The sequence below is a fragment of the Chlorocebus sabaeus genome, chromosome 16, assembly GCF_047675955.1.
Source record: "Chlorocebus sabaeus isolate Y175 chromosome 16, mChlSab1.0.hap1, whole genome shotgun sequence".
NCBI classification, from domain to species: domain Eukaryota; kingdom Metazoa; phylum Chordata; class Mammalia; order Primates; family Cercopithecidae; genus Chlorocebus; species Chlorocebus sabaeus.
In genome coordinates this window covers 11080810-11096533 of record NC_132919.1, presented here as the reverse complement: position 1 = coordinate 11096533, position 15724 = coordinate 11080810, and the positions used below count along the sequence as shown (strand labels likewise).

Below are 15724 nucleotides of genomic sequence, written 5' to 3'. Positions count from 1 at the left end.
ACCCACCTCGGCCTCCCACAGTGCTGAGACTACAGGTGTGAGCCACTGTGCCTGACCGGTGTTGTTTTCTTTATGTGCAATGAGCTCAGACCTAAACCGAGAGGTGAGGCAACATGCAGGCAGCACAGCCTAATGGCCACACATGGGGATTCTCGAGCCAGAAAGCCTAAGTTGGAATGCTGGCCAATTGGTGGTTGTCAGCAAGCTACTTAAGTGTCCTGCGGCTCTGTGCCCTTGTTGAAAAAATAAGGCCAAAATAATGAGGCAGAAAATAATGTCTGCCTCTTAGGATTATCATAAAGATTAAATGATGTAATAGTTGTAAAGCACTTATGAGGCTTACAAGGAGCCTGGCACCTTGTAAATACTACATAAATATTTGACTAATAAATAAATCCAAATGTCTACAACCTCCTAATATCTACATCGGATCAGCCTATAGGACCACAATAAAAGCATAAGCACAAGAGGGGAGTCTCAGAAGACTGGTGCAGTTATGCCAAACTGGCAACACTCTTGGTGTGGCGGGGCAGCCACATGGCACAGCTGTGGCCATGGGTCATCCTGGAAGGGACCACCCACGCCCCATATTTCCCACTTAGGCCTAAGGATGGAAATCCATATGGCCACGCACCAGTTTCTGCTGAACCCTGAACTTGGACTTTGAGAGCCAAATGCAAAGACAGTCTGTTCCTTCCCGCTAGGTCCCCATGGATTTGCTTCCACTAGCCTGCAAAGAAGTATCCAGATGAAGCTCCATTGCAAACGAAGGCATTCACAGTGTGAGCAAAAGAAATCAGGAGTCTAATGGGGCACAGAAGGGCAAACAGATCAAACTGGCCAGGGCAACCCTTTCTGTAAAAGATTCAGTTATTCATTCTTTCTTCTTCCCTCTCTTTTTCTTTCTTCCTTTCCTTTCCTTCTTTCCTTCCTCCCTCTCCCTACTTTTCTCTTCTTTCTTTAAAATAATTAGAAACATTGTCATTTCCCTACTCAAGGATCTTCACACTAATGCAAATACCAGAAGGGTACACAAAAAAGACCATTTTAATTCCTACTGACTTTAACTCATGTATTCAGACAGTCATTCAGTTATGTTTCTTAAGCACCTACTCTGTGCCAGGCACTATTCTAGGCACTAGAATCCAGGTGTAAACAAAACAGGCAAACACTCTTGTCCTGTTGACATAGTGGTGTGGGAGATGGATCCCTGTCACAAAGCAAAGCTGCTGTGTAGGACTGCAGACCAAGGAACTTCCCAGAAGAAACCAGATCTTTAAGTTGCATCTGAATTACCGAGATCCACATGCTGCTCTTAGAAATCTCATTTGGGGTTTCACCATAGAATTATAACCCCACTTCCGGGTGGACAGCCTCTGCCCCAGTGTGAAGTTGACCCCACGTCCCATGAGGACAAACTCTTAACCAGGAGTGCTTATTTATTCGGGAGAAGGGAAGACTGAACGTGGGCCTTGACTGCTATCTTCAAACACACGTTTTGCCATCCTGCAAAAGAAATGATACACTCCTTCCGAGTTGCTCCAGGAAGTGGATCCCAGTCAAAGAAGTAATTTTGGCTTCCCATGAGAATCAACTAGAACTGCATCCTAATAACAGATCAACTGCCTCCAGAGGTAGGGGCAGCCCTGTCCTAGATGAATGGGCAGCCACTTGCTGTGCATGAGAGGAGGGGGAAGCGGGAAGGTGGTGCCAAGAGGGAAAGTCACTAAAATGCCTCATAAGTCCTCTTCCACCAAGAGAACCCATGAGTGGAAGATGTTAAAAGCAGCATCCTCACGAGACCATTTGCAGATGACATTCTTATCTGAGTGGCGTATGCAAGGAAAATGCATCTCCTCCCACATCCCAGAGCTGTTGAAGCTGTAAGTACAGATGCGGACTGTGTCAGCATGTATCTTTCAGGTGTGCTGAGGGCAGAATGGGCCAGAGAAGAACACACCTCCACAACTTTATAGCCCACATCCCACAGCAGAGGGGCCAAGGGACTCACTCAAGGTCATCGAGACAAAGTGACAGAGTTGGGTCATCCTGTCTCGTAGCTCAGCTCCCAGGAAATGCTCTAAGGCAGGGAAAGATGGATGACAACCTCCAAAGGTGAAATAAGGATTTGCTAGATGTCCCCCGAGAGCCACATAACCAGACTAAGAGAGGGAGGTCAAAGTTCTTTTCTATAAGGAGCACGGCTGCTGGCTAAGTGCCTCCTACCACTTCCTGCAGTAGGTGTGATGCTGTCTCCTCAATCCAAACAGCGGTGTTGGGAACAGTGATTCATGAGCAGACTACTTAGGCCACTGACAGAGCACCACAGAGAGACCCAAGGCAGGGCTCGAAGTCTGGGCAAGTTTTCCAAAGTCTGCCTCCAGATCCATAACCTCTCAAGCCCAGCTGGTCATGACTGTGGCAAGAAGCAGAAAAGCGAGCACAAGGATGTAGCATAGCTTATAACATAAATTCTCAAAGCTGAAAGAGAGAGAGTTGGATTCTTAAAACTCAGGGAAATAGAAAAAGAAAATAAACAAGAAGTGGGAAAATTAGCAAGAACCCCCAGAGGGAATTGAAAAGGGGGTCTGAAGCAGCTTCCAGTCAGGCATCACCAATTCAGTAGAAATAAGGGCAGGCTAATCCCAATCAATGAAACAGACATGAAAATTCTAAAACAGTTTAAAGGAAATGCATTTGTACTGCTTCCCAGGCCAATGCAGGATTTCAAACTCAACTAAAAAATAAAATAAAATAAAATTGATCTTCGAAGAGCTACTTCATTGAATAGATAAGAATGATTTGTAATTAACATGCCGATTGTCTACTAAGAGCCTGCCTGTAAACAATCTAACCTTCTCCAGGGTATATGTCCCCTGCGAAATCTCTGCAGTTTGTTTGAGCTATTAATCCGTTCATCGCAGATTTTTATCAGACAGAGAAGGAAAAGAAAAAAAAAAAAAAAAAAAACTTTGCCCAGGTCCAATTTGGATAAATTTTGCATTAGTGGCATCTAAATCGATGTGGCTTAATGAAGTTACGGCAGGACAAGTTCAAGAGGGCGAGTCGGAGGGAGAGGGGAGAAGGAACACAGCTCGACAGAAGTGTACAGGAATGAAAACAAGGACAGATGGAGAAGACGCGGCAGTGGACAGAACACCGAAAGTAACACGAAGAAACATTTTAATGATGTGACTTAAAAGCAAGGGAGAGATGTAAGAGATCCTTGGCTCCAAAGCCCAATATTCTTCTTTGCGAATGCTTGAGTGTGGGTAAGAAGCTGGCTGTTGATTATCTGAGCACTGAAACGCATTGATATTTCCCATTGCATAAATAGTCTCCCCAAGACTATGGGATACCATTCCTGGGAAATTTCAGGCAAATTTCTCAAGATGCAGCAAAAAATCAGAAACGGCTACCTACGAGTCCAACAGGGAAGTTGGAATCCAGATTCTCCCCCAAGTTCTGGAGCAGCCTCAGCTTTTGAGCCAGCCACATGCCCTGTCACTGCAGGGAGATGGGTTAAGAGTCTCACCTTCAGTCAAAGCCGTTCACCAGCAGTGACTGAGGTCAGAATTCCCTAGTGATTCTATCTGAGCCTGATCCTAGGACTGAGGGAGGAAAACTCCCGTGACAACTCCCTTCTTTGCTACGACAGTGTTTGGTTACCGACCTGCCTGACTCCTAGTTGAGATGCATATTCTCAGGACCTCAGAAAGGAGGGGATGGATGGGCTCTGGAAGCGACTCTCAGATGCCACTTCAAATTAACAGTCACCCCCTCCCTCCGCCAAGCCATTCAGAATTCCAGTTCCTCCCACTGAAACAGCAAGGGCGAAGGAAGACAGAAGTGGCTGTTTGGGTGGAAAACACGCTTCCCAGAAGAGGACATTTGGCTAAGGGAACAACGAATATGTCCAGAGGACAGATGTCCTGAGTAATGAGACTTTAATGCCGAAGCTAATGGGAACAGTACACGAGACCAAATGCCAAAAAAGCAAGGAATAATGAGAGTGTTTGCGAAGACTGCAGAAAGCAGCGACTCTTCTCCCAAACACTGCGGAACGGGGCCAAGGTTCTAGCCACCCAGAGTCTCACTGGGGTTCCTGCATCCATGGGTCTAGAGAGACGGACATTGGCTTCAGGCAAGGAGGATCCAAGGGTTCTCTTGCTCCTCTAACAAGGAGTAGGCGTGAGCCAAGCAGGGACAGGAAGGATGAAAACAGGGAGCAGGAATGTTGGGTTCCTGGGGAAGATTAGTGAGATACATTTTCACACACCCTCAAGCAGAGGTGAGTTTCCTGCTCAGGGGGCCCCTGGCTGGAGCTGCACACCAGGGAATGTGAGTTCAGCTGCTGCTCACCACCCTGTGACAACGGGATCCTGAGGCGTGTGGCAGGTTGGGAGCTGGAGAGTAAAACACAGGCTATTAGAGGGCCCCAGGATTCCTTCCTTTCCACGTGCCCTTCAGGACAGGGGACTTGAGAGCACCAGAAACAGAGAATCACAGGCAAGGCATGAGTCATTAGGAAGCCACAAGGGGAGAAATATGGAAGGAACAAAACTAGAACAGGGAAGCAGAAGCAAGTTGGCCAAAATGCTGTGTCTTGTATGCACAATGCTAGATGTTAGAAATGGGGCAGGGTGGAAGAGTTGTGATAAATGGAGCTGTTTGTGAGCTCTACATCTCAGTAATTAAAACCAGAAATAGCCCTAGGTCCATACTGTCTCCCAAATCACCTCTTTCCTCCAGTGCCCCTGACCCAAGCTCCCGTCACTGCTCCCAGGAGCTAGGACTCGTGCAGAATTGCCCGGGGGTTCTTTCAATACTGTCAAGTTTTTTTTTTTTTCTCTCAATGAAAATCAGGGTGGTTTTGTTTTACACTTTCTTTGCATTGCCTTTGCTATCCTCAGCCAGTATCATCTCGTCCTGAAAGAGAGCTCTTTTACTGCCCTGAGCATCTTGCTGCCTGGATGCAATCTGAGTGGGGGCTGCCATTCTGGTTCTGCAGAGCCCTCATAGGCAGGTCAGTCCTTCACTATGATAACCAGTCCCAGGGCATGGGAAGGTGGGCGTTTGCTTTCTTAAGTAATCTGAGTATCACTGACTCCATTACATTCAGGAAGGTGAGAGCCAGCTGCTCCACTGGAGTTCAGAGAGAGAAGGGCATCAGCAATGTACTAGCTGTGTGACCTTGGGCAAGTTACTAAGCCTCTCTGAGTCGGTTTCCTCATCTATATCATGGGCCCCTACACTCAGAGGGGATGATGGGAGGATGCAGTGAGACAATGCAGGTCAGGTGCTGAGCTGGTCGCTGGTACAGAGTGAGCCCTCGAGACCGAGCACTCTTCTGAGTATCTCTCTACCATCCTCTCCACTTCCTTGAGTCTTCATCTCACTGAGACCTGCAGTTCTCTCTAACTCTGGCTTGTGGGCTTGCATGAGTGATGGGGTTGTGTAAGCTCCTGGGACACAGAGCTTCCACTGTCCTGACACGTGAGCAGAGTTAAGAGGGATTCCCAAGCTCACAGCAAGACTGATTCCTCCCAGAATGCCCAAGAATTACCTTTAGAGGGTTATCAGGACCAGAGGCTCTGCCCCAGCCTACGCATGGGGGCAGTACAAGTGCACAGTCCTTTACCAACCCCCACATCCTGACTGAGATGAATGAATGCCATTCTACCCAGGTAGTACAGCCGCGGCTACCCCACCTGCAAATGCTGAGTCTGGTATTTGTCACCTGCCTTTACACTCGGCCTGCCCCACCCTCGCTCCATTTCGGTGATCAATCCGTCCACTGAATGCACATTTGGGGGTGGAGGGAGTGGTGATAAATGCACATTAGGAATTGATCAGCAGTGCTCACTAGCAGCCTTATCTTCCTGGGCTTGCAAATATTTCTACGTCATCTATGACAGTCTGGCCCAGCCGGTGACCCCGTCTGAATGCAGAAGTACAGAGGCGATAGCCCTGGGATAGAAAGAAGGGCAGGCACAGTGAACACTCTGGCTCTGACCCCGTGCCTACTGCATGCATCCCACAAAACTGGGTCCTTTTACCCTCCGTATCAAACTAGGAAGCTAAATTAAGCTAACTGTCTACTATCTCCTGCAGAAATGTGGGACATGCACTTTTTTCACCCTTTCTGGGCAGTTTTATGTGAAATACTTGCTGCAGATTCACCTCCTTTTTCTCCCTCTGTCTTAAGACCCCCACCACCTGCCTGGCACACAGATAAAGCATCAAAGTGATTTTCTTAAGGCCAATAATTATCGTTCCTCATGAGGAGTGGCCTCTTCAAAACAATCATCGTGGATTGCCAGGGACTCCTGTGCAGAGCTGCCATTCACTCCTGTCTGAAATGCCTCTTCTGGGCTCCTGCCTTCAGAGACAGCTGACACGGCTCCTAGGAGAGCAAGTCTCATTACTGGAGGCACTCTTGATTTCTCATCACCTATTTCATTCATCAGACTCAGCCCCACGACTTGCCATTGCTTACACGAATCAAATCAACCCTAGAAAATAAAAATATGTTACCCTCAGAGAAGGTCAAAATGACATGCCATGGGCCCTCAATGTACTTTCAAGAGAGGGGCCGTGGGAACATTTTCTGCAGAAAAATCAGCATGCGGCCTCCCAAGGTGACTGCTTGGAAGGGTGACACATTAGGGTATGTATACCCAGGTTCTTTCAAAGAAAATATCAAGCACATTACAGGGAAAGCCCCCAGACTGCAAGCCACACAGGTTATTTTCACATAATGAGTAAGCCCAGATTTCCAGTTTCATTAGCCTGCAGTATCTGGACCCAGAGCTGAGAAAGAGCAAAACTGGCGCCTATGAAGGAGCTTCCGTGGCTTGCAGAGCTATATTCTATGTAAGGGGCCAACTCGGAAGATAACCCTGAAATCACACACACACATACACACGCACACACATGTACGCGCGCACGTGCACACACACACACACACACACACACTGGATGGCGGGAGGTCTCTGGCCTCTCACAGAGGTAAACTGCATTGATCCGGCAGGTCTCAGCATTTCCACTCATCTCTGGGAGAGAGACAGAAAGCATTCACACTGTGAATTTTTAATGATGGATTTCTGCCCACAGTTTCATTCAGTGACTTTTTGCCCTGGTCCACAACTCTTTGGCTTGTGCTGTATTTTCCTTCTTCAATGGTCCGCATTACTCGGAACCTTATAAAAGGATTATGCTTAGATTAGGTTATTGCCCTTTAGAAAGGAACGTGAAAAAAAGCTGCAAAAGGACTGGGGAAGATCAACGGAAATCATTTTAGTGAAGACATTCAGTGGAAACAGTGAACCAGGAGGGGTACAGAAATGTAGGAAAGAAAGAGAAACGAGAAAGCTGTAACTCACATCTCTAAGGATTCCAAAGTTATTTGGTGATGACTAAGGAACGCGCAAAGAGTAAAGAAGCAGAATATATTTTCATTGAATGAGATGAGTCTGAGCAGTAGAACACAGGCGCCCTGGCTTCAACTCCAAGCTCACCCACCCACTAGCTGGGCTCCCTGGCACTGTGATCTAGCCTCTCTGAATTTCAGTTGCCTCACTTGTAAACTTAGGGAACTAGATTAAATGAATTGCTAGCAATGAAAATGTTATAATTCTGTAATAGATGACAAAATAATAGAAGGTACTACCCTGCTTTTTCAGAAGATTCTGGTTTCGCTTCGAGAGATTAAAAAAAAAATAGCAATGTATCCTGAACTGTTTTAAAATTAGGCTTGCTCAAGGGTTGAGTTCAAGGGACTGAGATCGTCTGAGGATTCACTGGTAACCCTCACACCCAGCTCTCTTATCCCTCTACAATATCTGCAAAGAAAGATGCTAGAGGCCGGGTGTGGGGGCTCACACCTGTAATCCCAGCACTTTGGGAGGCTGAGGTGGGCAGATCACGAGGTCAGGAGATCAAGACCATGCTGGCTAACAAGGTGAAATGCTGTCTCTACTAAAACTACAAAAAATTAGCTGGGTGTGGTGGCACGCACCTGTAGTCCCAGCTACTCGGGAGGCTGAGGCGGGAGAATAGCTTGAACCAGGAAGGCGGAGATTGCAGTGAGCCAAGATTGCGCCACTGCACTCTAGCTTCGGCCACCAAGCAAGATTCCATCTCAAACAAAAAGAAAAAAGAAAAAAAGAAAGACACTAGAGACGTGAAGTCATAAATGTAACTCAGGAAGAAATAATGGGGTGGAGTTTCCCAAGGTAAAGAAAAGAGGGGAAAAATTACAACAGAAACTCAAAAATGAATTTAGTCTAGATCTTCATCTATTCCACTGAAGCACAACCGCCTGCCATCACCACGAACCAATCTGAGACATCTCACACTCTGTAAATTGAAATCATCACTTTGTGGTTCCACAGGTGATATATCATCAAGGGATATGAGCAAAACTGTAAGACAAAATTCACTATAATTTCAAAAATGGATGGTACAGGAGTCTGAATGAGGCGAGGGCAGCAGGGAAGGAGGGTGGTGATCTCCCATGGCCAGGAGCAGGGCGGCAGTTCCAGCACGTGGTAGGAATCCTCGCAGACCATAGAAATTGAGTTAGAAAGGGAAGACCTAAATACAATCTGCCAGTCCCTGGAAAATCAGGCGATGGAACTGGAAGCATGAAGCTTCTTTTGCTGTGGTTCCCTTTTATTCCGGATCCGTAGGACTGTCCGTCTGGAGCTAGTGAATTAACCTCTTTCAATCCGCTCGCTTTCTCAACTGTCTTAACCACTGTTTCCTGCACAATTGATTTGAATCCTCTGCACAGTCAATCTGATCTCTCAATAAAACCAGTTGAAAATAATGAATTAGACTTTTTTTTCTCTAGTTGTGTCTTGGCAGCCTACAACGGTGGGTAAACTTGGTATCTTAGCAGCCGATTCCCAGAAATGAACGTGCTCCCTACCTTGGGTAGGGTAAGAGGGGAGAAAAGGACAGGCGTGAAGGCCTTCTGAGCTTGGGGAGGGGTAGGAAAGGACATGAAGACAGTGAGCAATGTGACCAAGGAGAATTGTACAGTCTAGGGAATTGGAAAAGTATTTGCATGGTTGCCCTGCTAAAGCAAGAAGGAACCCTGCTGACCTCATCTATCTAAGGCAACATGTGTCTTATAAGCTTATACGGTGTAGTATGAAACACATCTTGCCCAGGGAAGGTGAGCAGGGCTCATTTGTTAAGTGAATGTCTGCATGTGTCTGCAAGAGCCAGGACAAACCAAGCCCGTGGCACACAAAGGCCGGGCAACGTCACTTTGTCCCTTCAGTGGGAATTATCGACCTCTCACCAGATTGCTTTCCTCCTTTTGCTATTTTGGCTTCTTTCTGCCTTCCCAGCATCCTTCCCCTAGCCCTTCCTCCATAAGACTTCTCCAATTCTTCCACAATTTTCCTCTTTCCCTACAAGCGCTTTTTTAAATTTTTATTTTTTGAGACTGAGTCTCACTCTGTCCCCCAGGCTGGAGTGCAGTGGTGCAATCTTGGCTCACTGCAACCTCCGCCTCCCAGGTTCAAGCAATTCTCCTGCCTCAGCCTCCCGAGTAGCTGGGATTACAGGCACATGCCACCATGCCCGGCTAATTTTTTGTATTTTTAGTAGAGACGGGATTTCACCATGTCAGCCAGGATGGTCTTGATCTCCTGACCTCATGTGATCCGTCCACCTAGGCCTCCCAAAGTGCTGGGATTACAGGTGTGAGCCACCATGCCTGACAAAGCACTGCTTTTTTTTTTTTTTTTTTTAACTCAAATTAAAAAGAAATAAAGGCAAGGCTAAAACCTTCAGTCCAAAGCAAGATGGTTTTTTGTTTGTTTCCTTCTATATTTGAAGTAGAAAAATAAGTTGACTCTCTATTTAGATCAATTCATTATAGTGAGCTCAGTGCTTCAAAAAACGCAGTGACTTGACAATTCGTTGCCCAGGAGCCTAGGAAGAGAACTCACTAAATCAGCCAGCCAAGGGGCCCTGCCACTGCAGTTATGTAGCCTGTGAGGAGAGAACAGAGCTCTTTGAGTTTCTAATTAATTTCTGGAGGGAGAAAGAGTAGAACAAAGTATTCCCTTGACTTCCCCTAGAAACAAGCAAGAGGACAAACCCAAGATGAAGCGGTCACCTCCTAATACTTTTTCCGGTTCATATCCACCCGGATTTTTCTTCCCACACCCCTAGATATCCCCCCTCACCGCCACCCCACCTGTGCAGGCAGTGGGAGGACCTAGGGTAGCTCTGATTTCACCAACTGCGTCTCCCGCATCCTAATAGCTTCCTGACCCATCTGTTAATTAGCCATTAAAAAAAGCCACACAGTTCCTCCCTCAGAATGATTCTCATCTCCAAGACACTAATGAATCAACTCAGGGCGAGGAGGAAGGAACAGGTTTGGATGTGAGACAGCTAGCACGAAAAGGAATGTCAAAAAGGACCCAGGCTCCCAGACTGTTTCCTGGGCGCAGCCCGTGCCCTTGGCGGCCCTCCCAGAACAAAGGGCCCCTCAGGGGAGCTGTGCGGAAATCACTCGGGAAATAGGAAAATCTGGGGATGGCTGCAGCTTGAGCCTGAGCCCAGGCAGTTTGGAAGAAGGGGAAAAGTGAAGTGGAGAGCCTGGTGGGAATTGGGCTTCCAGTTGGCAAAGGTAGGCACGGCTGCCCTGGGGCTCTCTGGCCACATCCAGCACCCAGCCCTGCCTTTCAATCCTGTGCCCCTCTCTTCCTCCTCCACGGAGTTCAGCTAGCTGAGTCGGACTTGGTACTCATCTGTTAGAATCACTAGGGAGCTGACAGTTTCCCCCACAGACACTCATTTCTCACTCAGAAACACGACAGCAAAGTCTAATCACTTCTGGAAATAATAAAATCTGTTCTTCCCTGAAGGAGTAGAGAGATGAAAGGAAGTCCTACCCTAAGGAATGTGTGTGCATGGGCAGGCGGAGGGCTGTCCAGCCTGGGAGCACCGAGGCAGACGCAGATGGTCCGTCCCTTCCCTTCACCCCTGCTCACACTCCCACAAACGTCCCTCTCCAATGAAGCTGTTCTCACTGAAACTCCCTCAGACTCAGCCCCTGCCTGCCCAGCTATCATCTTTAGGGAGAAGCACACATTGAAACCAGCTTGCCTTTCCTGTTCAGAAAGGAAACATATTTGCTGAACTATTTCAAGGAATATGTAACTGCATGCACCTTCACTTCCTCTCTTGACCTCTCAAGAGTGTACATTCTTTCTCCTCCCCACTTTCACTAAGGAAAACTCACATGGTGTGACTGTTTCTCTCTTTCTCCATCACTCCCTCCTGTTCCCTACTCCGATCGCCCAACAAGACAGTCTGCACAAAAATACTCCCCGGAATGGCAAACGGCGGTCTCTCAGGTGTGAGCAAAGCGAGAGGAGTGGTGTAGTCGCGTTCACCCCCAGGAGTCTGACAGCAACTTGCACACTCACCCTGACGTGCCCCGGAAGCAAGAGGTTAAGTTGGGACACTGTTGTGCTTGAGTTACCCAGAACTGAAAAATAAGTTTTCCTGACCTGCCCAAGGTCATTCATGGAGTGTCGTAGAGGGATCGCCCGTGTCTGTCCCCCTGCCGCCCCACCACACACAGACAGGCATTGTCCCCTACCCAACAGGCGCGGATATGATGGTTTCCAAAGCACTGATCAGGCAAGACTGCAGCTGCTGGAAGAGAGGCTGTGAACTGAATAAAATCAGGAGGTGAACTTGAGGGGGAAACATCCCATATTTGCATAATGTTCTGAGGCCTGAAATACATCTCCCTTCCCATGGTTACTCCGCTTCCCCAACCCCAGAGAGAAGTTGCCCCAGTGGTGTCATCACCTTCACCCTAGTTTGGCGTAAGGGGCATCAGGGTGGTGGGGAGGGGAAAAAACACCAAGAGGGAACGTGACCTCTCCAGGGTCATGTGCCAATGCCAGCATCCAAAGATGCCTGCTGTCAGCATTTGAGGACACCGCCCTCCGCATCATCTCAGGCGATGATGAATAAACTCTGTATGAGGCGGAAGGGTGAGGGCAGCAGGCAGTTTTCCCTGAGTACAGGTAACAATGGTTCAGGGAAGAAAGTAACTTAAAGAAAGATGTGTAGGAATCAACCAGCAAGCGGCTGCGGTCAGAGCAGAAGGTTTAATGAGAGGCCAAGGCCACAGGGGAAGGGGAAAAGGAGACAAGCCTCCAAGTCTTGAGGCAGAGGTGTAACGATGATAACCACCAGCACATCTGCATCAGGACAGCACCTGCCCACAGGCAACTCCTTCTCTTCTTTCTACACTGAGCCAAGAGAGCAAATTCTTTGCCGACAAGATGCAAAAGACACAGTGTCTTGCCTTTATTTTGCTCACCATCCCACTTGTCTTCTGCATTTGAGAGCCAAGACTGACCATAGGCTGTTTCTCACAAAAGAGGATACTTACTGCACTATCTGAGACATGAGCTGCGGGTGGAAGACAGGGTGGAGGTACCTCAGGGTGACCGAGGTCTCCTTTTGAAATCACTCCAATTCCAGCACCCGAGTTTGAGGTACCCACCCTTTGTGGATTTGACTCAATAAAACCTGCCAGGGAGTATCATTTCTCTCAACACCCACAGTATCAAGCAGGAAAAAAAAAAAAAAAATCAGCTCTTTTAATATGCCTAGAAATTTCTATCTGCCTTTCTCTCTCTTCAGCAAGGCAGGGGTGATTAATGTACACAGGAGCGAGGAAGGAGGTTTTCAGGTGGTAAGGATAACAACCAGGACGCAGAGAAGAGCTCAAGGTGAACGGGTCAGTGTGGGGACCTGCAGGGCTGACCGACAAACAGTAGTCTGGGGGGCGATCATGGTGACTAGGGCAGTGCTCACACCATGCACCAGAAATGGAGGCATCTCCTGGGGCAGGTTTTGTTCCCTGAGAGGACTCTCGCACCACGTCCAGACATCCATCAACATGAGGGGGCTGGAAGCCGAGCTAACTCTGCATCCCCTGGGTGTGTCATTCCTAGAGTTCTAAGGGGAGGCTGGGTTTCTGTCGTCCCCTTGGCTTTGACCTCCCCAAGGGCTCACTGTGGGGGCAAGATGGTCCTCGGGGCAGGATTCAGAGTGGAACCAGGGACTGCCATAGTTTGAGCTCTTGGCATAAGTTTTGGTAGGAGGTAGCCCCCACTGCGTCTCGAATGTAAGCAGTGAAAGATGCCCCACCAGATTTAACACAGGCAAGAACTGTTAAGTCAAAGTTCTAACTACAGGGTTTCAAAGAACAAGTCCTCCAGTCTCAGCAGGAAAGATACACATCCCACTTCTCAGGATGCAATGAGGAGACACCATCTGTGCTTGGTCAACATGGAATGGAGAAATCTTTATCTCTACTTCCGGCAAGAGGCATCCTTTCTATAAAACCCCAATTCCTAGTGTACGAGAACGTCTCAGTTGACACTAAGCCACCTGGCACCGCTCTCAGTAAGGTTCCAACATTGGTCAGTTTCCTATATTGAAGATGACACTCCGATTTGACTCAAAAAACTAAATGCCATTAAGAACCTACACCCAAGTGCCCACATGCCAGGAAAGGAAAGCAGAACCCTGGATCCTCATCCAGGATTACAGAATTTGTAACATTCTTACACTTGGAACTGCACGCACTCTACCAATTTCTTACTCTGCCTTGCAAATCCCCCTACCACCAAAGCATGCATTCCTGGTTCTGAAGAAATGGAGGAGGGGGCACAAGAAGACCCTGATTTATTGCATGCAAAAGGAGCGACGGTGGAAATGACTTAAGAGGGCCAGGGGAGGTGTGGCGAGGCCAAGAGTGAAGAGGACAGGGGAAGCGAGTTGAGAGGGTGAGGCCGCGGGGACACCGGGGCGCGCGGCACGCAGCGCTCTCACCTGTGGATGTTCATCTCCCGCGGAGGGCGGTGGGCCTTGTCGTAGGAGACCTTGGCGAAGACGCCGGCCACGATGACGAAGGCGATCACTCCGCAGGTGATGTACACGGTGAAATTGGTCTTGTCCTTCTCCGGGTCGTACTTGTTCTCGGGCCCCGGCGACACCACCTTGGTGCTGGGCGTCTGTACCCACACCGGGCTCTGGTAGTTGGTGCACTGGCGCTGGTCCAGCTTCTCGTGGCGCTTCTTGCAGCAGAAGCGGTAGTAGCAGGTGCCGCAGCAGTACAGGTAGCCGCTCTCGCTGTTGTTACACTCGAACTCCTTGTCGTACTGACCGCTCACGTCGTAGTAGCCCCAGCACGTCTCGTAGGTGACGGTCGCGCTGGCCGCTGCCGCCGCCGCCACAGCCGCCGCGGGTTGCCCCCGCCGGCTTCCCGCCTCCGAGACTCCGGGCGCCCGGGCGGTACCGTTCAGCTCGCGGCCGCCCCGTGCCAGGGCGCCCCCGGCCCTCCGGCCCCCGACGGCAGCGCCGCCTGCGCTCAGGGTCCGGTTGGCGGCGCGGCCGCGGGCTCCGTGGGCGCTGGGCAGCAGGTCCAGGGACTCCAGCGAAAGCAGCAGCAGCAGCAGCAGCAGGAGGCGCCGCAGCGCCATGGTGGGGCCGGGCGGGAGGGCGCGGGGAGGCTTCCGCGGGAGGCCGCTCCCCCGGCGGGCCGGGCTCGGAGGACCCGCCGCGCGGGCCGGGCTGGAGGCGCGGAGCGGTCAGCGGCGCCGGGGCGATGGCGCCATCGAGGCGCGGGCGGCAGTGGCGGCGGCGGCGCGCGGTGCGCACGGACCGGCCCGGCGCGGGTTGCTCGGGCTCTCAGGCTGCGCGCCGGCTCCGCGCTCCCCCTGCGGGCTCGGCGCGCCTCCCGGGCAGCCCCATCCCCCGCCGGCGGTGACGGCGGCCCCAAGCGCGGCTCGACTCAGGCAGGACCCGAAGCGCGGCTCCGGGCGGCGGCGGCGGCGGCGTGGTCCCGTCCGGGCGGGTCCTGCGGGACAAGACGGGGAGCCGGTCACGGGGTGGGGCGACTGGCGCTCCGGGAGCAGGAGGAGAACTGCGGGTAGGCGGGCAGGGAGGGTGCGCGCAGCCCTCGAGGAGAGAGGCTTGGGGCCGTGAGGGGCTTAGAACCCGCTCCCAAGACGGGGTCCCGCGGCCCTGCGCGCCTGGAACCGAGGGCGCACGGGCCGCCCCTCCAGGCTCAGCTCGGCCGCCCGGGTTCCCCAGCCGCCCGGCCCCGCAGCGCGCTCCCGCCGCAGGCTGGCTCCCTGGGACGGAGCCGGCTGAGGTTGGGGTCCGGCGGCGAGCCGGGGGAGCGCGCGGCGGCTGGACCTCACTCACTCACCATGCCCGGCTGCGACTGCAGAGGCGGCGGCGGCGGCGGCGGCGCCGGGGCGAGGCGGGAGCGCAGCGGCCGGAGCGAGCGAGCGAGCGGAAAGCCGCCGGCTCGCCGCCTGCACTAGTGCCGGAACGTGTGCGAGAGGGAGCGAGGGAGACACACGCACTCACACACCCGCACACACGGGAGCGCCGCGAGGGGAGGGGGGAAAGGGGAGGGGAGGGCAGCCGCTCTCCGCCGCCCACGTTTGCACGCCCGGGCGCTCAGGGTGCGGGGCGAAGGGACTCCTTTTTGCTTCTCCGCGATCTCAGCAGTTGAAGCTCCGCGTCACGAAAGGTCCGGACAGCAGTTAATGAACACAGCGAACCTGGTGGGCCAAGTGGGGGCCGGAGCAGGGCTGAACGTCCGCTCTGCAGCCGGCCCGCGGCAGGGACAGACCTCTCTTGCCATTGCCCC

The 15724-nt window shown here is 51.1% G+C and overlaps 1 protein-coding gene across 2 annotated transcripts in view; it reads right to left on the bottom strand.

The window, feature by feature from the left end:
• Nucleotides 1-14753, bottom strand: part of SHISA6 (shisa family member 6) — a 323762-nt gene extending 309009 nt beyond the window's left edge. For both annotated transcript variants that reach the window (XM_008010386.3, XM_008010387.3), the window contains exon 1: nt 13894-14753. In XM_008010386.3, the coding sequence (XP_008008577.3) occupies nt 13894-14543 (650 nt within the window). In that variant the 5' untranslated portion in view covers nt 14544-14753. The remainder of the gene's footprint in view (nt 1-13893) is intronic.
• Between the last annotated feature and the right edge of the window lie 971 nt (nt 14754-15724).